General features: G+C 38.2%; 1 protein-coding gene across 1 annotated transcript in view; it reads right to left on the bottom strand.

Annotated features, from left to right (window-relative positions):
* The window catches only part of LOC126273341 (dynein axonemal heavy chain 10), a 1,458,287-nt gene that overhangs the window by 1,087,415 nt on the left and 345,451 nt on the right, over positions 1 to 25,421 (bottom strand). The window contains exon 93 of the mRNA XM_049976887.1: positions 6,722 to 6,988. Within this exon, the coding sequence (XP_049832844.1) occupies positions 6,722 to 6,988 (267 nt within the window). The remainder of the gene's footprint in view (positions 1 to 6,721; positions 6,989 to 25,421) is intronic.

Here is a 25,421-nt window from a genome sequence, read left to right as displayed (position 1 = left end):
TTAGAATATTGCTGCGTAGTGTGGGATCCTTACCAGGTGGGATTGATGGAGGACATCGAAAGGGTGCAAAAAAGGGCAGCTCGTTTTGTATTATCACATTATAGGGGAGAGAGTGTGGCAGATATGATACACGAGTTGGGATGGAAGTCATTAAAGCATAGACGTTTTTCGTCGTGGCGAGACCTTTTTACGAAATTTCAGTCACCAACTTTCTCTTCCGAATGCGAAAATATTTTGTTGAGCCCAACTTACATAGGTAGGAATGATCATCAAAATAAAATAAGAGAAATCAGAGCTCGAACAGAAAGGTTTAGGTGTTCGTTTTTCCCGCTCGCTGTTCGGGAGTGGAATAGTAGAGAGAAAGTATGATTGTGGTTCGATGAACCCTCTGCCAAGCACTTAAATGTGAATTGCAGAGAAGTCATGTAGATGTAGATAGCTTACCCCTACTTTTTTCAGAATCCTGAACAGCTTGCACCATTTTATATTGTTGAACGCTTTTTCCAGGTCGACAAATCCTATGAAGGTGTGTTGATTTTTCTTTAGCCTTGCTTCAATTATTAGCCGTAACGTCAGAATTGCCTCTCTCGTCCTTTACTTTTCCTAAAGCCAAACTGATCATCACCTAGCGCATTCTCAATCTTCTTTTCCATTCTTCTGTATATTATTCTTGTAAGCAGCTTCGATGCATGAGCTGTTAAGCTGATTGTGCGATAATTCTCGCACTTGTCAGCTCTTGCCGTCTTCGGAATTGTGTGGATGATGCTTTTCCAAAAGTCAAATGGTATGTCGCCAGACTCATATATTCTACACACCAACGTGAATAGTCGTTTTGTTGCTACTTCCCCTAATGATTTCAGAAATTTTGATGGAATGTTATCTATCCCTTCTGCCTTATTTGACCGTAAGTCCTCCAAAGCTCTTTTAAATTCCGATTCTAATACTGGATCCCCTATCTCTTCTAAATCGACTCCTGTTTCTTCTTCTATCACATCAGACAAATCTTCACCCTCATAGAGGCTTTCAAATGTATTCTTTCCACCTATCTGCTCTCTCCTCTGCATTTAACAGTGGGATTCCCGTTGCCCTCTTAATGTTACCACCGTTGCTTTTAATGTCACCAAAGGTTGTTTTGACTTTCCTATATGCTGAATCTGTCCTTCCGACAATCATATCTTTTTCGATGTCTTCACATTTTTCCTGCAGCCATTTCGTCTTAGCTTCCCTGCACTTCCTATTTATTTCATTCCTCAGTGACTTGTATTTCTGTATTCCTGATTTTCCCAGAACATGTTTGTACTTCCTCCTTTCATCAATCAACTGAAGTATTTCTTCTGTTACCCATGGTTTCTTCGCAGCTACCTTCTTTGTACCTATGTTTTCCTTCCCAACTTCTGTGAAGGCCCTTTTTAGAGACGTCCATTCCTCTTCAACTGTGTTGCCTACTGCGCTATTCCTTATTGCTGCATCTATAGCGTTAGAGAACTTCAAACGTATCTCGTCATTCCTTAGAACTTCCGTATCCCACTTCTTAGCGTATTGATTCTTCCTGACTATTGTCTTGAACTTCAGCCTACTCTTCATCATTACTATATTGTGATCTGAGTCTATATCTGCTTCTGGGTACGCACTACAATCCAGTATCTGATTTCGAAATCTCTGTCTCACCATGATGTAATCTAATTGAAATCTTCCCGTATCTCCCGGCCTTTTCCAAGTATACCTCCTCCTCTTGTGACTCTTGAACAGGGTATTCGCTATTACTAGCTGAAACTTGTTACAGAACTCAATTAGTCTTTCTCCTCTTTCATTCCTTGTCCCAAGCCCATATTCTCCTGTAACCTTTTCTTCTACTCCTTCCCCCACAATTGCATTCCAGTTGCCCATGACTATTAGATTTTCGTCCCCCTTTACATACTGCATTACCCTTTCAATATCCTCATACACTTTCTCTATCTGTTCATCTTCAGCTTGCAACGTCAACATGTATACCTGAACTATCGTTGTCGGTGTTAGTCTGCTGTCGATTCTGATTAGAACAACCCAGTCACTGAACTGTTCACAGTAACAGACCCTCTGCCCTACCTTGCTATTCATAATGAATTCTACACCTGTTATACCATTTTCTGCTGCTGTTGATACTACCCGATACTCATCTGACCAGAAATCCTTGTCTTCCTTCCACTTCACTTTATCTAGATTGAGCCTTTGCATTTCCCTTTTCAGATTTTCTAGTTTCCCTACCATGTTCAAGCCTCTGACATTCCACGCCCTGACTCGTAGAACATTATCCTTTCGTTGATTATTCAATCTTTTTCTCATGGTAACCTCCCCCTTGGCAATCCTCTCCTGGAGATCCGAATGAGGGACTATTCCGGAATCTTTTGCCAATGGAGAGATCATCATGGCACTTCTTCAACTACAGGCCACATGTCCTGTGGACACACATTACGTGTCTTTAATACAGTGGTTTCCATTGCCTTCTGCATCCTCATGTCGTTGATCATTTCTGATTCTTCTGCCTTTAGGGGCAATTTCCCACCCCTAGGACAAGAAAGTGCCCTGAACCTCTATCCGCTCCTCCGCCCTCTTTCACAAGGCCGTTGCCAGAATGAGGCTGAATTCTTATGCCGGAAGTCTTCAGCCACCAATGCTGATTATTTATCATAATTTCGACAGTGGCGGGGATCGAACCCGGGACCGAAGACGCTTTCATTATGAATCAAAGGCACTACCCCTAGACCACGGGTACTCTGGTTGAATCATACAACATTATAATTCCCGAATTGTGAGGCATTCAGATGTAACACTGGTGCAATGTTGTACTACACGGCAGCATGAAAGCAAACATACTCGATGTCCAGATTCTGATAGGCCACTTCTCACTACTACAAAGTAAGATCATGATATTGTACACAAAGCATATAGTAACCCCTTCACATCTGCAACTGAGATCCAAGAACAAGTAATGGACTCCCTCAATACTTTGTGTCATCCTGCACCATCCATTGGAGACTAACAGCAGCCATAATAGGGAATTGTCATCCCATGTGTACCCAGTAGGTTGCTGTTAACATGACAACACAATCAACTATATTTGGAGTAGTGTTGAGACTGGATAGCAAGGCTGCTGATGAATCATGGAGCATTATTTACAGTGATGAATCACAGTTCTGTGTTAAACTGAATCAGCAGTGAGTATGGTGACAAACTGGAGAGAGGTCCCATTCTTCTAATGTTTTGGAGAGGTACAACAGTGTTACATCTGGCATTGTGGTGTGGACAGGTAATAGTAAGACTTCAGGACATGGCTGATAGTAACCGAGGAACTCTGATGACATAGTGGTACATCAAGGACATTCTGTATCCACATGTGTGACCTCTGATGTGATAGGATTGTGGTGGCCACTTTTCAGCAGGACAATGCTTGTCCACACATGGCATGTGTCTCTATGAACTGTCTGAGGGATGCTGAAGCACTCCCATGGCCTGAAATATACCGATATCTGTCCCCTGTAAAACATGTGTCAGACCAACTCCATCACAGTGGTAGAATCCAAGATATCACGTAGAAGTTACAACAGATATGGGCCAGCTTGCCTCAAGAGACGATACAAGAGCTTCTCAACCGAATCAGTGTAGGCATTCCGCCCAGAGGGAGTGTAATGTGACTGATAACTTCGTTCATACTGGAAAGTTCTTTGAAAATTTGAAATTGACTCAAATTTGCATTTATTGAAAGAAAATCACATACCCTCTCAATTGGTGAACTTTCACTTCATTTTCTGCATCCGTTCTGGCTGCTTCAATTTTTTGTCAGGAAGCATTTTGTTCAGTTTCTGTGACTTCTGTATGATGTTATGCTTAGCACATTGGTAGAAGAATCTTTCAGTTTCGTATCATGATCTGGTGCATTCATCTTTCTTACTGAATAAGCTGCTTATGTTTTGATGTTGAAAATGTGTTATGACTGTTACCCTTTTTGCTGTCAAACCTGCTATCTATTATTTTTCTACGAGTTGTTGCTAGCATGTTTGTTGTTATTTGGCAGCTCTGTCATTCAAAAACATTTATCCTGAAAAGGCCTAGTGAAAATATTGGAAACCATGGTAAATCATGAATTACACAATACCTCAAAAAATAAGATGATAACATTGAGAAATACTGCAATACTTTAAATCAGACAGTAAAAAAAGAAATATCTGTAAAATCTACAAAATGCAAAATAAAAGTCAAGTTGCCAGCTAAGCAACTCAATGCTTTCTGGTAAGTGTACAAATCACACTCTGCCAAAATTTAGTACACTATTATGGTGGCACTTCCTGACAACATTGGATGGGGGCTCATCTTTACTAAACAGGGAGCTGCAAATGAAGAAATATACCACTCAGAGGCAATCAACAATTATTGCAGCCTATCTAAGTAAACTGAAGAATAAGTCATGATTAAGTGGATGTTTTGGCCAATCAGAGCTTATTCTGCGACATAGCCACTCCCTTTCCCCATGTCTCCATTTTTCTGCTTTCCAACTTTAGCATTACAGAATATAAGGAGATTATATATTCAATCACAGTAGTTTTCTCACAAGCTAGTATAAACGACTGTATCTGCTGCAGCAGTCACTTTGTAAGTGTGAATCATTCCTGTGTGCCGCCATACCTAGCAGCACATTACTTCTTTACACAGTTTTTAGCCACTGTAAAATTCTGTAATATGGGTCATTTTATAAGTAACCCTTTTAGACAGACTAAATTGCACAGATCCAAATGCCATATGAATTCTTTGTGCACATATAATGTGCTGAGTTACTACTGTGTTTGGAAAGTACTCGTCTGAAAGAAGATTAAAAAAAAAATGGGGCCATGTGTGGTAGATCCAAAAAGTTAGAACTTTATGGGAACTGGTTCGTGGGTGAGTTGCAAGACTAAATTAATTTTTGAATAAAGTACAGATGCAGGCATATAACAGTGTACTTTCCATTACACAGTAAAATATAAAATACAGGGAAACATTGCACATGATACTAATAGGGACAAACAACTGTACTGTAAGTAGCTGCACGTATACCAGGGGGGAATGGGGGCAGGAATCTGCCTAATGTGATCTTTAGCTAAGCTTTCTGTAATAAATCAAATCTACTTCACAATAAATAAAGAAATGCATGCTTTAACATAGTGCAGATTTTTTCCAAGTCTCCACGTTGCACTGTTGAATTTGGCTACGAAAAGCACCCGTACAGTGTCCTTAATGAGTTACATGGGTCAGTTATGATATAGTGCTCTGTATAGTTATAACTACATTATATCGGAGCTAAGTAAATTTGAACATGGGGAAATTGTTGATGCTGTATGGTGGGTGTTTCCATAACCAACAGAGGCAAAAGAATTGGTGACTGAAGAAGCACCAGATCAAAGATTCATATCGCATATAGGACAAAACATAATTCACTAAGTCACAACACAGAAAAATGTGTGTGTTGAGTCATCACAACAGATAAACATGATCGTGACAAAAAAAAAAAAAAAAAAAAAAAAAAAAAAAAAAAAAAAAAAAAAAAAAAAAAAAAAAAAAAAAGAGAGAGAGAGAGAGAGAGAGAGAGAGGACAACAGCTTGCAATAGTCACCTTAGAACTGAATGTCACACACACAAACCCTGTCTGTGTCAACACAATGCACAGGGTGCACAATAAGCAGGAAATTTCTGGGGGAGCTGGAATTCCAGAATCACATATCAGTGATGCAAATACCCATAACAAGAAAACTTGGAGCCAAAGCCATAACCTTGGACTATGAAGCAATGGAAGGAAGTAATTTGGTTGGATGAGTCTTGTGTCACACTGTTCCCAACTTCTGGCAAAGTTTAAGTCCCAAGAGTGAAACATGGCAGCCGTTTGATGATGATTTGGGCAGCCACATCATGGTATTTCGTGGGTCCAAGGGTTGCACTGCAATGCCACTTTACTACCAAGGATTAGGTTCACTGATGGTACAATGTTTTGTTCCCCAATGCTTATGTGGTTTCCCAAGACAACATGACTCCTGTTCACAAAACTAGCATCATATGTAACTGGTTTTGTGAGCAGGAGGAGGAATTCTTGCCTTTCTCCTGGTCACTACTGTCATCAGAATTCAATATTATTGAGCCTTAGTGGTCCACTTTGTTTAGCATGGTAGGTAATTACTATCCACCGATATCAGCAGTACCTGAACATGCCACTGCTTTGCAGGAAGAGTGGTACAAGATTACCCTGAAAATCATGCAGGACCTATATTTACCCAATCTGAGATGACTGAAAGCTGCTTTAAATAACAACAGGCTTTCTACACCATATTAGGCATGGTAATGTGTCGTCTTTTTGGTATTTCCATATTTTTGTCCTCCCCCTGTATATTCCTAATAAAGAAAATCTCAAAAACTGTAAATACATATACACTACAGAAAATGTACTATGGCCTGATTTGCCTATATTATTATGTACTATTGCAGGTTATCGTCTCTAAAGTATAAGTCATCCTGGCAATCAATTAAAAAATTAGCACATGAGAAACACAATATTGCATATTTTACTACTGTAAAATAATATTTGTACTGTGTTTATAAAAGGAAGATTTCTAAAAATGATAACCCTTTTTGAATACTTGATCAAAACCATCGCTGACATCAATGATTGCACCAAGTGCTATCTATGTATGTAATTAGTTAATAAATAAATATACTTTACCTTACAGGTAAGCCTTTCAACAGTATCAGGGTCTGACATGTCAGGCAAAGTGGCTTGGAATAAGTTGTAACTCTCAAGTTGTTGAGTGCGTACACGCAGTTCATTGCCAACTTTCCGCACTTGGTACACCATTGATTCAAGCGTGCGCAAAGCGCTCTGACAATCATCTGCATACTGTGGTATGCCCAATGACATCCAGTTTAGACGGACTGCCCCAGGCAGTATGTGACTTTCAGCTTCATGTAGATGGTCTCGAAGAAAATGCACCTAGCAAAAAGTAATTTATGGTCTCCAAATATCTCTCTTCTAATCCATAAACAAATACTCTACTGTATGACATACAAATAGTCAAGTACAAAAACATAGAAAACATCTAAAAAGTAACATGGTCACTTGGCAGATTTTGTGTTCAGCTGAAATAAAGCCAGTGCACAAACTTAACAAAGGCAGTTTAATCACTAAACTAGAGTATTTTACTATGGTGTTGCAATGGAAGAAGCATTCTGATAATCAAGTAAAAAACACACATTCTGTTCTCTGCCATAAATATAAAATTAGACATCATGACAGGATGTATAGTCACTACAGTTCTGTCCTCTTTTGTCCAATAATAGGATAACAAGGTCCACTGTCGATCTGTAGTAAATGAAAAAGACTTCCATAAAAATCAATGAACGCATGTTTAGCATCAGGGATGTGCTTCACAATATCTGCTACACAGACTTTTTATGGGGTTACCAACAGTGTTATAATTCCCATAAAATCACTCACGTTTTTCAAACTATGCAGATGTGGAACTGTAACTGTTACATCCAGAAAAGCCAATCAGGCAATCAGATCAACTGTAATTTCAGTAAAGCCAATGCTCTTGATTCAATGAAATACAAAAAACCTAAAAACTAAGGACCATTTCCCCTATACATCTAGAGAAACACATATCCTTGTTATGATTAGCTGGAGCAACAGTCAATGATAAATGTCATCTGGCTTTTATCTCATGATAAATATCAACAGATTCACTGTTAATGATCACATGATAAGCTACATGATAAGTGGCACACTAAATGTCATAACACTGCTTAGAAGCAATAAAAAAAGCATGTAGAATTTAAAAGAATACAAATTTCTCATGATTGGCAAAGTTTTACAGAAGCTAGTAATTTTACCTGAACTTCAATGTGAGATGCTTTTAAAAGTTTCCCCAATGAAACACTGCCTCAAAATTTGGCAGAAAACTCAAAGAGATTCTGGTTGTACATAAAGTACACCAGCAGCAAGACACAAATAACAATCTATAGCTACATCTACATCTAAGATCCGAAAACCTCCATGAAGTGCATGATAGAGGGTACGTCCTATTGTATCAGTTATTAGGATTTCTTGCTGTTTCATTCACATATGGAGCATGGGAAGAATGATTGTTTGAATGCCTCTGTGCATGCAGTAATTATTCTAATTTTATGCTCACCATCCCTATGTGAGCGATACTTAAGTGGTTGTGGTATATCCATAGAGTAATTATTTAAATTTGGTTCTTGAAACTTTGTTAACAACCTTCTCAGGATATTTTATGTCTGTCTTCAAACGTCAGACTGTTCAGTTCCTTCAGTATCTCTGTGAAACTCTCCAATGGATTAAACAAACCTATGACCATCCGTGCTACCCTTCTCTGTATACGTCCTATCTAGTATGAGTCCCACACACTTGGACAATATTCTAGGATGCATTGCACGAGTGATTTGTAAGCAATCTCTCGCATTTCACCGGCATTCTACCAATAAACCAAAGTGTACCACATGCTTTACCCATGACTGAACCTAAGTGATCATTCCATTGCATATCCCTACGAAGTATTACACCCAGGTACATGTATAAATTGGCAATTCCAACAGTGACTCATTGATATTATAGTCATAGGATACTACATTTTAGAGCAAGTTGCCAATCTCTGCACCATGATATTATAGTCATAGGATACTACATTTAGAGCAAGTTGCCAATCTCTGCACCATGTTGAAATCTTATCAAGATCTGACTGAATGTTTGTTCAGCTTCTCTCACATAGTACTTCATTATACACAACTGCATCATCTGCAAAAAGCCTGATTTTATTATTAGTATTGTGTACAAGGTCATTAATATACAAGATGAACAGCAAGGGTCCCAACACACTTCCCTGGGGCGCACACAAAATTACTTCTACATCTGATGATGACTCTCCATCTAAGGCAAGATGCTGTGTCATCCCTAACAAAAAATACTCAATCCAGTCCCAAATTTTACTTAATACCCCATATCATGAGAAAGAAAACTGGCGTTCTACGGACTGGAGCACGGACTGTCAGTCAGATCCCTTAATCCGGCACGTAGGTTCGAAAATTTAAAAAGGGAAATGAACAGGTTAAAGTTAGATATAGTGGGAATTGGTGAAGTTCGGTGGCAGGAGGAACAAGACTTTTGCTCAGATGAATACAGGGTTATAAATACAAAATCAAATAGGGGTAATGCAGGGGTAGGTTTAATAAGGAATAAAAAAATAGGAGTGCGCGTAAGCTACTACAAACAGCATAGTGAACGCATTATTGTGGCCAAGATAGACACGAAGCCCATGCCTACTACAGCAGCACAAGTTAATATGCCAACTAGCTCTCCATATGATGAAGAAATTGATGAAATGTATGATGAGATAAAAAAAATTATTCAGGTAGTGAAGGGAGACAAAAATTTAATAGTCATGGGTGACTGGAATTACACAGTAGGAAAAGGAAGAGAAGAAAATGTAGTAGGTGAATATGGATTGGGGCTAAGAAATGAAAGAGGAAGCTGCCTGGTAGAATATTACACGGAGCACAACTTCATCATAGCTAACACTTGGTTCAGGAGTCATGAAAGAAGGTTGTATACATGGAAGAATCCTGGAGATACTAGAAGGTTTCAGATATATTATATAATGGTAAGACAGATATCTAGGAACCAGGTTTTAAATTGTAAGACATTTCCAGGGGCAGATGTGGACTGTGACCACAATCTATTAGTTATTAACTATAACGGAAGAAACTGCAAAAAGGTGAGAATTTAAGGAGATGGGACCTGGATAAACTGAAAGAACCAGAGGTTGTACAGAGTTTCAGGGAGAGCATAAGGGAACAATTGACAGGAATGGAGGAAAGAAATAAAGTAGAAGAAGAGTGGGTAGCTTTGAGGAATGAAATACTGAAGGCAGCAGAGGATCAAGTAGGTAAAAAGATGAGGGCTAGTAGAAATCCTTGGGTAACAGAAGAAATATTGAATTTAATCGATGAAAGGAGAAAATATTAAAAAAATGCAGTAAATGAAGCAGGCAAAAAGGAATACAAACGTCTTAAAAATTAGATAGACAGGAAGTGCAAAATGGCTAAGCAGGGATGGCTAGAGGACAAATGTAATGGTGCAGAGGCTTATCTCTCTAGGGGTAAGATAGATACTGCCTACAGGAAAATTAAAGAGACCTTTGGAGAAAAGGTAGTCACTTGTATGAATATCAAGAGCTCAGATGGAAACCCAGTTCTAAGCAAAGAAGGGAAAGCAGAATGGTGGAAGGAGTATATAGAGGGTCCATACAAGGGCGATGTACTTGAGGACACTATTATAGAAATCGAAGAGGATGTAGATGAAGATGAAATGGGAGATACAATACTGCGTGAAGAGTTTGACAGAGCATTGAAAGACCTGAGTCGAATCAAGGCCCCAGAGTAGACAACATTCCATTAGAACTACTGACAGCCTTGGGAGAGCCAGTCCTGACAAAACTCTACCATCCGGTGAGCAAGATGTATGAGACATGTGAAATACCGTCAGACTTCAATAAGAATATAATAATTCCAATCCCAAAGAAAGCAGGTGTTGACAGATGTGAAAATTAACGAATTATCAGTTTAATAAGTCATGGTTGCAACATTATAAAGCGAATTCTTTACAGACGAATGGAAAAACTGATAGACCTCAGGGAAGATCAGTTTGGATTCCGTAGAAATGTTGGAACATGTGAGGCAATACTGACCTTACGACTTATCTTAGAAGAAAGATTAAGGAAAGGCAAACCTACACTTCTAGCATTTGTAGACTTACAAGAAGCTTTTGACAATGTTGATTGGAATACTCTCTTTCAAATTTGGTGCAGGGGTAAAATACAGGAAGCGAACAGCTATTTACAATTTGTACAGAAACCTGATAGCAGTTATAAGAGTCGAGGGACACGAAAGGGAAGCAGTGGTTGGGATGGGAGTGAGATAGGGCTGTAGCCTCTCACCAATGTTATTCAATCTGCATATTAAGCAAGCAGTGAAGGAAACAAAAGAAAAGTTCAGTGTAGGTATTAAAATCCAGGGAGAAGAATTAAAAACTTTGAGGTTTGCGATTGACATTGTAATTCTGTCAGAGACAGCAAAGGACTTGGAAGAGCAGTTGAACGGAATGGACAGTGTCTTGAAAGGAGGATATAAGATGAACATAAACAAAAGCAAAACAAGGATAATGGAATGTAGTAGAATTAAGTCTGATGATGCTGAGGGAATTAGATTAGGAAATGAGACACTTAAAGTAGTAAAGTAGTTTTGCTATTTGGGGAGCAAAATAACTGATGATGTTCGAAGTAGGGAGGATATAAAATGTAGACTGGCAATGGCAAGGAAAGCCGATTCTGAAGAAGATAAATTTGTTAACATTGAGTATAGATTCAAATGTCAGGACGTCTATTCTGAAAGCATTTGTATGGAGCATGGAAGTGAAACATGGACAATAAATAGTTTGGACAAGAAGAGAATAGAAGCTTTTGAAAGGTGGTGCTACAGAAGAATGCTGAAGATTAGATCGGTAGATCACATAACTAATGAGAAGATATTGAATAGAAATGGGGAGGAGTTTGTGGCATAACTTGACAGGAAGAAGGGATCGGTTGGTAGGGCATATTCTGAGGCTTCAAGGGATCACAAATTTAGCATTGGAGGGCAGTGTGGAGGGTAAAAATTGTAGAGGGAGACCAAGAGATGAATACAATAAGCAGATTCAGAGGGATGTAAGTTGCAGTAAGTACTGGGAGATAAAGAAGCTTGCACAGGATAGAGTAGCATGGAGAGCTGCATAAAACCAGTCTCAGGACTGAAGACAACAACAACAACTACAACAACAACCCCATATGACTGTACTTTTGACAATAAGCATAGGTGTGATGCTGAGTCTAATGCTATTTGGAAATAAGAAAACTGCATCTACCTGGTTTCCTTGATCCAAAGGAAAATTGCAAGCTGGATTTCACATAATCAATGTTTTTGAAATCCATGCTGGCTGGCATTGAGGAGGTCATTCTGTTCAATACACCTCATTATGTTTGAGCTCAGAATATGTTCTAAGATGCTACAACAAAATGATATTAAGAATATTGTATGATAGTTTTGTGATCACTTCTACTACCCTACAGGTGTGACCTGTGCCTTTTTTCGAGAACTGAGCAAGGTTTTCTGTACGAGGGATCTATGATAGATTTTAGTCAAAAGAAGGGCCAACTCAGCTGCAGACTCAGTATAGAATCTGACAGGGATTCAGCTGGGTCTGGAGCTTTGTTCAGTTTTAACAATTTCAGCCATTTCTCAACACCGCTGACACTAAAACTTAATTCATTCATCTTCTTAGAGGTACGAGGATTAAATTGGGACAATTCTCCTGGGTTTTCCTTTGTAAAGGAACATTTGAAATTGACAGCTTTTGTTTTGCTACTCTCAGTTTTGGTTCCTGTCTCATTTGCTAGGGACTGGACACTAACTTTGGTGTCACTAACGACCTTTACATATATCCAGAATTTCTTTGGATTTTGTGAAATGTCATTTGACAATATTCTGTTATCATAGTCATTTGGCATCTCTCCATTTATAGCCCTATGCTTTGTTTTACACATACCATGCAGTAATTTCTGTTTCTTGAGAAGTTTATTTACAGTGTCTGTATACCATGGAAGTTCCCTCCCATTATGAACTCTTCTCTAGGTACATATCTATCCAGCGCATGGTCAATTATTCCTTTAAACCTGAGTCAAAGAGTTCCCCTACATGCTCCTGACCTGTGCTGAAAATTTCAAGTTCTCTCATGAAGCATGAAACTATCTATTCATTTACTGCATATATATGTCTGTCAGCTTATTTTAGTTGTCCTTTGTACTTTGGTAGTCACTGCTGCATTATGGTCACTGATACCAGTTGCGACGTGGATGTCCTCAAAGGTGTCAGGTCTTTTTGTTGCCATTAGATCCAATATATTTCCATCGTGAGTGGGGTTCCTCACTATCTGTTCAAGGTAGTTTTCAGAGTTTCACAGGATATGTTATCACACCCACCACTAACAAAACTATATTCTTTTCAATTAATTGTTGAATTATTAAAGTCTCCACCAATGATTACAGTATGCCTGGGGAATTTACATACATGTGAACTGAGGTTTTCCCTAAAGTTTTTGGTTACATCAGGAGACAACTGATGGGCAATGGAGTAATCTGATTATCATTTTATGCCCACCGCTGATACTGAGTTTTGCTCAAACAATCTCAAACACACCTTCTTCACAGGCAATTTATGTATCATGTCAGTTGAGTGAACAGCATGATTTCCTGTCAAATAGGCCACATTTCGTACTAATTGATGAAAAGTCATCGAGTAAGACAGAAGCAATAACTGGCATTCCCCAAGGAAGTGTTATAGGCCCACTGATGTTTTTGATCTACGGGAAAGACATAGGAGACAATCTGAGAAGACCTCTTAAACTGTTTGCAGATGATGCTGTCTTTTACTGTCTTGTAAAGTCATAGATGATCAAAACCAATTGCAAAATGATTTATGCAAGATGTATGTATGGTGCAAAAAGAGGCAGTTGACACTAAATAACAAAAAGTGTGAAGTCATCCACATGAGTACTAAAGGAAATCCACAAAATTTTGGTTACATGATAAATCACCAAAATCTAAAGACTGTAAATTCAATTAAATACTTAGGAGTCAGAATTATGAATAATTTAAATTGAAACAACCACATAAATAATGCTGTGAGGAAAGCAAACCAAAGACTATGATTTATAGGTAGAACACTTAGAAAGTGCTCAGGTCTACAAAAGAGACTGCTTCCACCACACTTTTCCACCCTCTCCTGGGGTACTGATGTGTTGTTGGATCCATGTCAGATGGGACTGACAGAGGACACCAAAAAAGCGTATTACCATTAAATCAGGAAGAGAGTGTCACAGATATGATACATGAATTGGGGTGGCAATCATTAAAAGAAAGGCATTTTTCATTGTGGCATGGACTTCTCATGAAATTTCAATTACCAACTTTCTCATATGAGTGTGAAAATATTTTGTTGATGCCCATCTACATTGTTTATGTAATAACTACAACAAAATAAGAGAAATCAGAGGTCACACAGAAAGATTTAAGTGCTCATTTTTTTCTGTGCACTATTCGAAATGGAATGATAGACAAATGGCGTGAAGGTTTTTCAATGAACCCTCTTCCAGTCACTTAATTGTGAATTTCAAGTAATCATATAGATGTAGATGCAGATGTATATGAAGAATAGAACACCACAGAGCAAATACCAGCATGGAATGCTCCAGTGGATGAGACAGCAGTATTCATCAACAGGAATCCTGAGCCCAAATTGTGCAACAGTGCAAAGTGCTCTTCCTACATTCTTGTTGAAATACAGTGTCAGTTGTATGCACCACTCCAGCAGCTCTTCTAATAACATCATGAAAACAAACTTAAAACAACTGTACAGAATATTTATAAATTAATTATAGCTGTCAACACAATTAGACATTATCCTACATGAGCTCAGAAGCTGAACAGTGTTGATGTGTTTGCTTACTCATGTGATTTTTTATACTATAATTTGTTACCAATTTAAACACCAACGAAATTTGTAAGTTTTGGTTTAGCTAATAACCATTCTTAACTGTTTCTTGGCCTGTATTTTCTCTTGTGTATTTTCCTTTAGATACAACTGTTATTAAGGGTCAGGTGGGTGGCTCTAAGTTTAAATGCTAAAGTCACAAATGAAAATGTCACAGAGTGGTTTATGAGGAATAAATTACTGATAAACTCTCAAAAAACAGTTGTCTTACACTTCCATACACAACAAAATAAAAACCCATTAAAACCAAACATGTCCATAGAAAAACAAAGAATTACCAGTGTCACTGAAACAAAATTTCTTGGCATCTACTTACAAGACAATCTTAAATGGAATTCCCACATCACTTCATTAAATTTTAAACTATCCAAAATGACTTATGCGATGAGGATTATATGGAACAACACAAGTCCTGAAACAGTTAGAGTGGTGTATTACGCTTGCATAGACTCCCTATTGAGATATGGCATCATATTCTGGGGAAATTCTCCTCATAGCATAATTACATTCCGGAATGAAAAAAGGTTGTGAGGATAAAGAAAAATGCTAACAGCCGAAAATCATGCAAACCATTCTTTAAAGAACTGGGGATTCTACCCCTGCCATGTATCTATATACTAGAAGTTGTGATGTTCCTGTGATGTTCCTAAAAAAAGCATGCTAAAAAATGGAAATGTATTTATTCAAAATAAATCTGTACATGAACACCATACAAGGGCAAATAGTGACATACACAGACATCACTGTTAAACCACACTGTGCAAGAAAGGTGTATATCACTCAGGTTCACATTTGTTTAATAAGCTGCCAAGTAACGTGAAGGCCATAAACAAAATCCATAGCTTTAAAAAATCTGTCACATCATATCTCTTGGAAAACTGTTTTTACTCAGTAACACAGTACCTTGAAAAATAAGTTCATTTTGGTTGAAAAAATATAAAAATGTAATGTAACAATATAGAAACATAAAAATGTAACAATTTATAAATATAATGTATACAATCAATGTAACAGTATATTAATTAATCATTTTGTCCAACACCTAAGGTATGGTGTATGTACCACAAAGATTCAGGACATAAATAAATAAATAAAAAATAAAAGGTAATGTTGGAAGTTTGTGAGACCAGTAAACACAGCAGTTTTTGACAAATTGTAACTTCTTTGACTCGCCTCGAAGATGGCTGGGAGGTTTCTAGCCGAGGTATCGCGGGAGGAGTTGTCACTGTCCCGGGTGAACGCCCGAAAGATGATGGAACAAAACATGGATTCTTTGTAATACAAACACTACATAGGTTTCCAGAGGTGTATGACGCCTGCAGTTTACGAAGTTCAAGCCCAGTTACAGTTTGGAAATTGATATTTTCATGACAGCCCTACAAAATGATCGTCGGCAGCCAAATATTCATACGAAAAAACAGTGAGATCTTACTAGGATACAAGTACTACGATCAGTGGCCAGCAGAGATGTAACAGTCTTATAACAGTGCACCACCACCCCTGGTGGCCTTACTCTTGCACGCCAAAGTCATGGTCCAATGTTTAGGTTGTACTGATCATGAAGTGCATAATTACTGTTTCACCTTGACGCCACGTCTCTAGAATGCCTCATTTTCCCGCTATTAATGAGTATATATGTAGGAATAGCCTGCTCTCCTCCTCCAGAACAAGCAATTTTATTAATTTTGCTCAGTACTCATTTCATGGTATTTTTCTCCGATTTTGTATATTCTCAGTCAATTTTCGTATTTTTACTACGTTTTCGCCATTTTATATATTTCGTCGTATTCCCCGCAATTTTTACGTATTTCGTATCAATTTTTCGTGATTATACTAGGTTTTCCTGGGATTTTGGCGATTTTGTGTTTTTTTTCATATTCTTTCCACAGTTTTCAATACGTTTAGGGTCATATTGCTGACATACCTATGTGTTGTTTGAGTTTTTACGAGAATATTTTTGCATCTTTTACGCTAACCTACTAAAAAATCCTAAGACTTGCCCTCTTCCCAATGATCCACATGCATGCACTCTGGATAGAACGATGGACATGTTTCATTACACATGAGTTGGAAGTCTTATGATGACTGTGTTTTGGGAGATTTGTGGTTAACTATCGCAGGTAGTAAAACTGAAGTGATATCAGGTGTTCCCCAGGGAAGCGTCCTGGGACCTCTGCTGTTCCTGATCTATATAAATGACCTGGGTGACAATCTGAGCAGTTCTCTTAGGTTGTTCGCAGATGATGCTGTAATTTACCGTCTAGTAAGGTCATCCAAATACCAATATCAGTTGCAAAGCGATTTAGAAAAGATTGCTGTATGGTGTGACAGGTGGCAGTTGACGCTAAATAACGAAAAGTGTGAGGTGATCCACATGAGTTCCAAAATAAATCCATTGAAATTCGATTACTCGATAAATAGTACAATTCTCAAGGCTGTCAATTCAACTAAGTACCGGGTTGTAAAAATTACGAACAACTTCAGTTGGAAAGACTACATAGACAATATTGTGGAGAAGGTGAGCCAGAGGTTGCGTTTCATTGGCAGGACACTTAGAAGATGCAACAAGTCCACTAAAGAGGCAGCTTACCCTACATTCGTTCGTCCTCTGTTAGAATATTGCTGCGCGTTGTGGGATCCTTACCAGGTGGGATTGTCGGAGGACATCGAAAGGGTGCAAAAAAGGGCGCTCGTTTTATATTATGACGTAATAGGGGAGAGAGTTTGCCAGATATGATACACGAGTTGGGATGGAAGTCATTAAAGCATAGACGTTTTTCGTCGTGGCGAGACCTTTTTACGAAATTTCAGTCACCAACTTTCTCTTCCGAATGCGAAAATATTTTGTTGAGCCCAACCGACATAGGTAGGAATGATCATCAAAATAAAATAAGAGAAATCAGAGCTTGAACAGAAAGGTTTAGGTGTTCGTTTTTCCCGCGCGCTGTTCGGGAGTGGAATGGTAGGGAGATAGTATGATTGTGGTTCGATGAACCCTCTGCCAAGCACTTAAATGTGAATTGCAGAGTAATCATGTAGATGTAGATGTAGATGTAGGTCATAAACGAATGTAGCTGAAATAGTGAAACATAAGGTGTCCCATTTTAACTGTTTCCTCATTCTGAGCTTGTCTTATATTTGTGGAGCATTTATTATTTACATAATATGACAAATGTGAGACTATGTATACAATGAAAACAATACTACTTAGATTTCACTTGTTAAGTTTTGCGATCAACAGAACCACACATAGAGTACGCGAAGGAACTTGCCCCCCTTCTTGCAGTGGTGTACCATAGGTCTCTAGAAGAGCGTAGCGATCCAAAGGATTGGAAAAGGGAACAGGTCATCCCCGTTTTCAAGAAGGGACGTCGAACAGATGTGCTGAACTATAGACCTATATCTCTAACATCAATCAGTTGTAGAAATTTTGGAACACGTATTATGTTAGAGTATAATGACTTTTCTGGAGACTAGAAATCTACACTGTAGGAATCAGCATTGGTTTCGAAAAAGACGGTCGTGTGAAACACAGCTCGCGCTATTCGTTCACGAGACTCAGAGGGCCATAGACACAGGTTCACAGGTAGATGCCGTGTTTCTTGACTTCCACAAGGCGTTCGATACAGTTCCCCACAGTCGTTTAATGAACAAAGTAAGAGCATATGGACTATTAGAACAATTGTGTAATTGGATTGAAAAGTTCCTAGATAACAGAACGCAACATGTCATTCTCAATGGAGATAAGTCTTCCGAAGTAAGAGGGATTTCAGGTGTGCCGCAGGGGAGTGTCATAGGATCGTTGCTATTCACAATATACATAAATGACCTTGTGGATGATATCGGAAGTTCACTGAGGCTTTTTGCAGATGATGTTGTGGTGTATCGAGAGGTTGTAACAATGGAAAATTGTGCTGAAATGCAAGAGGATCTGCAGCGAATTGACACATGGTGAAGGGAATGGCAATTGAATTCAATGAAGACAAGTGTAATGTGCTGCGAATACATAGAAAGATAGATCCCTTATCATTTAGCTACAAAATAGCAGGTCAGCAACTGGAAGCAGTTAATTCCATAAATTATCTGGGAGTAGGCATTAGGAGTGATTTAAAATGGAATGATCATATAAAGTTGATCATCGGTAAAGCAGATGCCAGACTGAGATTCATTGGAAGAATCCTAAGGAAATGCTCAGTAGCTTGGTGCGGGCTTTTGTTAAAGTTTTGAGAACATACCTTCACCGAAGAGTCAAGCAGTATATTGTTCCCTCCTACGTATATCTCGTGAAGAGACCATGAGGATAAAATTAAATAGATTAGAGCCCACACAGAGGCATACCGACAATCCTTCTTTCCACGAACAATACGAGACTGGAATAAAAGGGAGAACTGATAGAGGTACTCAGGGTACCCTTCGCCACACACCATCAGGTGGCTTGCGGAGAATGGATGTAGATGTAGATGTAGATGTAGAATGTTCTACTAATGATTATCTCACACTTAATGAAAATATAGGACTGGCTATTAAGCTGCAACATCAGGAAGGATACCAAATAACAAAATAGTGAGAAGAATACATGATTAAATTTGTAGGTCACGTCTTATATAAATGGAAGATAACGTCATAGCTTTATTGAACATAGGACACAGCCACCATCCTTAACACATCAAAAGTAGACAATGGCTTTGTCTGAATTACCAGCTATCATGATAGCTGTACACAGCACTCCACATCATCATGCCAGGTGCTGCGCCCATATGATTATGATGAATACAATCTGAAAAGACTGTACTCCTTGGAGGCTCCAAACACAACTACATCCATTGTAAGGCTGTATACAGAAACTAGACTTGTTTGAAAACTGTCACACTTGTGTCCAGCGGTGTCTGTGGATGTACTACTGTCTCTGTTGGCAAAACTGAGGGAAGTTGCAACAATAGTCACTGCGTTAACAGTTGATGGTGGACCACCATTGTTAGCCCTTGTGAATAGTTCTCTTGCTGGAAGCAAGCTTTATTTTATGACTGAAGGTACACAATGTGGCTGTATTATCCTGAACAGCTGTGTAAATAGTTTGTCTGTCCTCTTGGGCAGATTGGACATTATAAGACCCAGCACAACATTGAGTATTACCCTTCAGATCCCATCAATTCCATGTCAACATGATAGGCATTGATTTCTGAATTACAAAACCACTGCATAATCTTTTTTATACACAGAATGCAGAGGGCATTACTTCTACATACTTTGTTCATCTGTGCTGAAATATCTCCAACCATGGTACAGTATTTACCAGTGTACTATCTTGACCTCCCCCTCTGTATCTCCTCCTTTATCTTTGCCTCCCCTTGTTCTCACATAAAGTTTGCCTCTCTTGTTCTGCAGTCTAAATGACCTATTCATCCTACTCAGTCAAATAAATTTACTCCTCTTTCCTCTTTAATAAAGGAAGTAACAGATCCAAAAGCTAGGGACAGAATGTTCCTCCTTTCAGTGTGACTATCTGTGATACTAGAATTTTTCTTCATTCAAAATTTACATTTGTTGGCCAGCATTTTGAGTTAACACTGTTCAATTGCAATGACAGATGAAACTGTCTAGGTGCAGTAGCAAGACAAAATTTCAGTACTTTTGTGCAAAGTCACAGCTTTGGTTTTCTTTCCATTTCCTTATCTGTTTTCCTTTAGCACTCTCAATTTATCATTGTCACATTGTTCTCCTTCATCTCTGCTACAAAACTGGTACAGTATTTACCAATGTACTACCTCTGATGTCCCTCTCTGGTACCTCCCTCTCTATCTTTGCCTCCCCTTGTTCTCACATCAAGTTGGTCTCTCTTATTCTGTGGTCTAAATGACCCATTCATCCTTCTCAATCAAATAAATTTATTCCTCTTTCCTTTTCAATAAAGGAAGTAACCATTCCAAAAGCTAGGAATAGAATGTTCCACCTTTCAATCTGACTATCCACAATAATAGAATTTAGCTTCCTGTAGGTAAATTTTGGACAGCCATATTCTCTCCTTGTAATTATACAAATCTGTAGTTAAAGGATATTTTCTCAGGTCAACATCTTTGTTAATAATTAGATTAGATTAGATTAGATTAGATTCAGTTTTTATTCCTTAGACCCTAAAATGATATGATTCACATGGGTGTGGAACATATCAGAAAGTGTAACACAGAAAACCTAGAAAATTTGAAAATAATACTTACTTCCGTGATCATTTGTCAGGAGATTGTCTAGGTTCAAATGTTCAGATGTGGGTGAAATCTTATGGAAATTAACTGATATGGTCATCAGTCACTAAGCTAACACACTACTTAACCTAAATTATCCTAACGACAAACACACACACACACACACACACACACACACACACACCCATGCCCGAGGGAGGACTCGAACCTCCGCCGGGACCAACCGCACAGTCCATGACTGGATTGTCAAGGTATGTGAATAGATTACAATAAGGTGGAACTGCTAATATTTACATAATTAATACACTGTCAGAATGAAACATAGTTAAGCATATTTAATGAATGCAGCATTAATGAAGTGTTGTCAAAATTGAAATCCAACAGACATTTTTACTTAAGCTGATCTAACAGTCCCTGTTAAGATATTCATCTATAGAGTAGAAGGAGCAATCTACGAAGACGTCTTTCAAACTCAATTTAAACTGTGCTTTATCTGAAACCAAGTTTTTAATGATTATGGCAATTTATTGATAATGTGTTTTCCCGAATAATGGACCCCTTTTTGGACCAAGGTAAGTGTTTCTGGATCTTTAGGTAGACTGTTCTTATTTGTCGTATTGATACTATTAATTGAGCAATTTTTTCGAAAGAGAGACACATTATTTGAAACAAATTTCATTAAGGAATAAACATACTTAGAAGCAGTGGTTAGAGTACCCAGTTACTTTTACAGGTTTCCACATGACGTTCTTGAATTTGTACCACAGATGAGTCTTATTATACGCTCTTGCACACTATAAACATTTACTCATTTAGTATAATAGAATGAAAGAAGGAAAGTATGCAAGTTTTTTTTTATATTTGTACATCCCACACCTGGCTGCATTCACATTTTAAATACAGACCTGTTCAGGTGCTTTAGCTATTCTGCGGTATGTCCTTCACAACTGAATTTATTACTTATTTATAAGACCCAAAATTTAACACTGTTAACCAGTTCTATCTGCATGTCTTCATACATTACACACATGCTGCAAGGACATCTCTTACAGGTTCTGAACTGCATATAGTGGGTCTTTTCAAAGTTCAATGATAGTGAATTAGCTTTTAACCATTTATTAATGTCAGTGAAAATCTAATTAGCACCTATTTCTAAATTCATAATTGACTTCCTATTTATTGCAATGTTTGTACCATTTGCAAATAAAACAAACTTAGCACCTGGCATTGTAACAGATGTGAGGTCGTTAATGTACACAAGAAAAAGCAATGGACCCAAGATGGAACCTTGGGGAACACCACATGTAATTAATTCACAATTAGATGAATCCGACTGGTATTTCACAATGACAACCTTTGTTTCCTGTTGGTTAGGTAGAACTCAAACCACTTTGCAGCACTGCCAGGGACACCACGATATTCCAGTTCACACAAGAATGCTGTGATTCACACAGTCAGAGGCTTCTGACAGGTCACAGAAAATGCCAGTAACCTCGAATTTGTTATCTAATGAATTATGTACATTCTCTCTGTATGTGTAAATAGCCTTCACTATATCAGAACTCTTAAGGAACCCAAACTGTGACATGTATAATATATTATTTGCAGTAGATGCTAAAGATGATGATTCAACACAACCTTCTAAATATTTTTGAAAAAGGCAGCAGAAGCAAACTGGCTTTACTCTTCAGCATAATGTTCCATTGAATGGCATAACAGTTGTAATCAGGTGCTTCAGTGTTGACCTCAAGACATTCCTTGCTCCACTGCTGGTACCCAAACAATGAACATTCACAAGCCTATTACAACAACTCATAAAGATAAATATTATGCATAAAATAGAAACACCCACATAGCTTGGCACATGGAAATATATATTGTATTGTTGTGGACTTTGCTGCTTCTCTTTCATTAGTTTTTTTATGGACTACAGTATAATATTGAACAACTAGTTAAAAATGATATGATGGGTACATTCTTTTTGATAATAATTATGGATACATTTTTTATGAACATCAAGAGCTCAGATGGAAACCCAGCTCTAAGCAAAGAAGGGAAAGCAGAAAGGTGGAAGGAGCATATAGAGGGTCTATACAAGGGCGATGTGCTTGAGGACAATATTATGGAAATGGAAGAGGATGTAGATGAAGATGAAATGGGAGATACGATACAGCACGAAGAGTTTGACAGAGCACTGAAAAACATGAGTCGAAACAAGGCCCCGGGAGTAGAAAACATTCCATTAGAACTACTGACGGCCTTGGGAGAGCCAGTCCTGACAAAACTCTACCATCTGGTGAGCAAGATGTACGAGACAGGCAAAATACCCTCAGACTTCAAGAAGTATATAATAATTCCAATCCCAAAGAAAGCAGGTGTTGACAGGTGTGAAAATTACCAAACTATCAGTTTAATAAGCCACAGCTGCAAAATATTAACATGAATTCTTTACAGACGAATGGAAAAACTAGTAGAAGCTGACCTCGGGGAAGATCAGTTTGGATTCTGTAGAAATACTGGAACACGTGAGGCAATACTGATCTTACGACTTATCTTAGAAGAAAGATTAAGGAAAGGCAAACCTACGTTTCTAGCATTTGTAGACTTAGAGAAAGCTTTTGACAATGTTGATTGGAATACTCTCTTTCAAATTCTATGCAGGGGTAAAATACAGGAAGCGAAAGGCTATTTACAATTTGTACAGAAACCAGATGGCAGTTATAAGAGTCGAGAGACACGAAAGGGAAGCAGTAGTTGGAAAGGGAGTGAGACAGGATTGTAGCCTCTCACCGATGTTATTCAATCTGTATATTGAGCAAGCAGTAAAGGAAACAAAAGAAAAGTTCGGAGTAGGTATTAAAATTCATGGAGAAGAAATAAAAACTTTGAGGTTCGCCGATGACATTGTAATTCTGTCAGAGACAGCAAAGGACTTGGAAGAGCAGTTGAATGGAATGGACAGTGTCTTGAGAGGAGTATATAAGATGAACATCAACAAAAGCAAAATGAGGATAATGGAATGTAGTAGAATTAAGTCGGGTGATGCTGAGGGAATTAGATTAGGAAATGAGACACTTAAAGTAGTAAAGGAGTTTTGCTATTTGGGGAGCAAAATAACTGATGATGGTCTAAGTAGAGAGGATATAAAATGTAGACTGGTAATGGCAAGGAAAGCGTTTCTGAAGAAGAGAAATTTGTTAACATCGAGTATAGATATAAGTGTCAGGAAGTCTTTTCTGAAAGTATTTGTATGGAGTGTAGCCATGTATGGAAGTGAAACATGGACGATAAATAGTTTGGACAAGAAGAGAATAGAAGCTTTCGAAATGTGGTGCTAAAGAAGAATGGTGAAGATTAGATGGGTAGATCACATAACTAATGAGGAAGTATGGAATAGGATTGGGGAGAAGAGAAGTTTGTGGCACAACTTGACCAGAAGAAGGGATCGGTTGGTAGGACATGTTCTGAGGCATCAAGGGATCACCAATTTAGTATTGGAGGGTAGTGTCAAGGGTAAAAATAAAAATCGTAGAGGGAGACCAAGAGATGAATACACCAAGCAGATTCAGAGGGATGTAGGTTGCAGATGGTACTGGGAGATGAAGAAGCTTGCACAGGATAGAGTAGCATGGAGAGCTGCATCAAACCAGTCTCACAACTGAAGACCACAACAACAACAACATTTTTTATAAATAAATAAGATCAGGAAGCATAAAATTATATTAAAGTCCATATGTAAGTCTGTTTTCTTAAAGTGCTTTATATACACAATATCCCAAAAAGAGCCATAGTTTCTATATCAACTGAAAATTAAATTTTACATAATATATCTCTGCAATCAATAGTCATTACCCAGTTTAAGATGAAAAATTCTTAATATTAGTGCAGAGCTGTAGACAGTTTTCAGTACACTCTCATGTACCTACCAGTGTGTGTTCAGAAATAATGCCTTCAAGTATTTTCTCTGTTCTTGATACTAGCGGAGGTATTACATGTCATGCATATTACTTAGTCAACCTTTTCACTTTGCTGATGCAAGCTGGAACCTTCTACAGCTATAATGTTCCAAATTGTAGTGTGTAACATGGTGGTGTGTAAGGAAACAGTCAGTGCATGAGAAACTGCTCAAAAAACTGAAAGTTTTAATTCAAAGAGTTTGTCCATGCGTGGAGAACCCTCTCTTTCAGCACAACAACAGCAGATCACACATAAATCCTGTGACATCTGCCACCACCTTGGGTTCACTGTCACTCACCCCCCAGCCCTGCGCCAAATAGTCCTAACTTGGCCCAAGCTGATTTTCATATTTTTTCAAAACTTAAAGAATGCCTTCGAGGACTTCGCTATGATAGGGATGAGATGTGCAAGTAAAGGCAATGTTGTGGCTCCATCAACAAAGTCAAACATTTTATAGTAACATTATCAACAAATTGGTCTCTCTTTGGGAGGATTGTGTTTCTCTAGGGTGACTATGTTGAGAAATAAATATTTTGACATAAATAACAAATATGTATGATGTTAATCTGCCTGTACAAAGATATACTGCAGTTGGATAAATAATAAAAT

The sequence above is a fragment of the Schistocerca gregaria genome, chromosome 5 (genome assembly GCF_023897955.1).
Source record: "Schistocerca gregaria isolate iqSchGreg1 chromosome 5, iqSchGreg1.2, whole genome shotgun sequence".
NCBI classification, from domain to species: domain Eukaryota; kingdom Metazoa; phylum Arthropoda; class Insecta; order Orthoptera; family Acrididae; genus Schistocerca; species Schistocerca gregaria.
The sequence above is the reverse complement of the archived record's forward strand: the minus strand, read 5'-3'. Positions and strand labels throughout refer to the sequence as shown.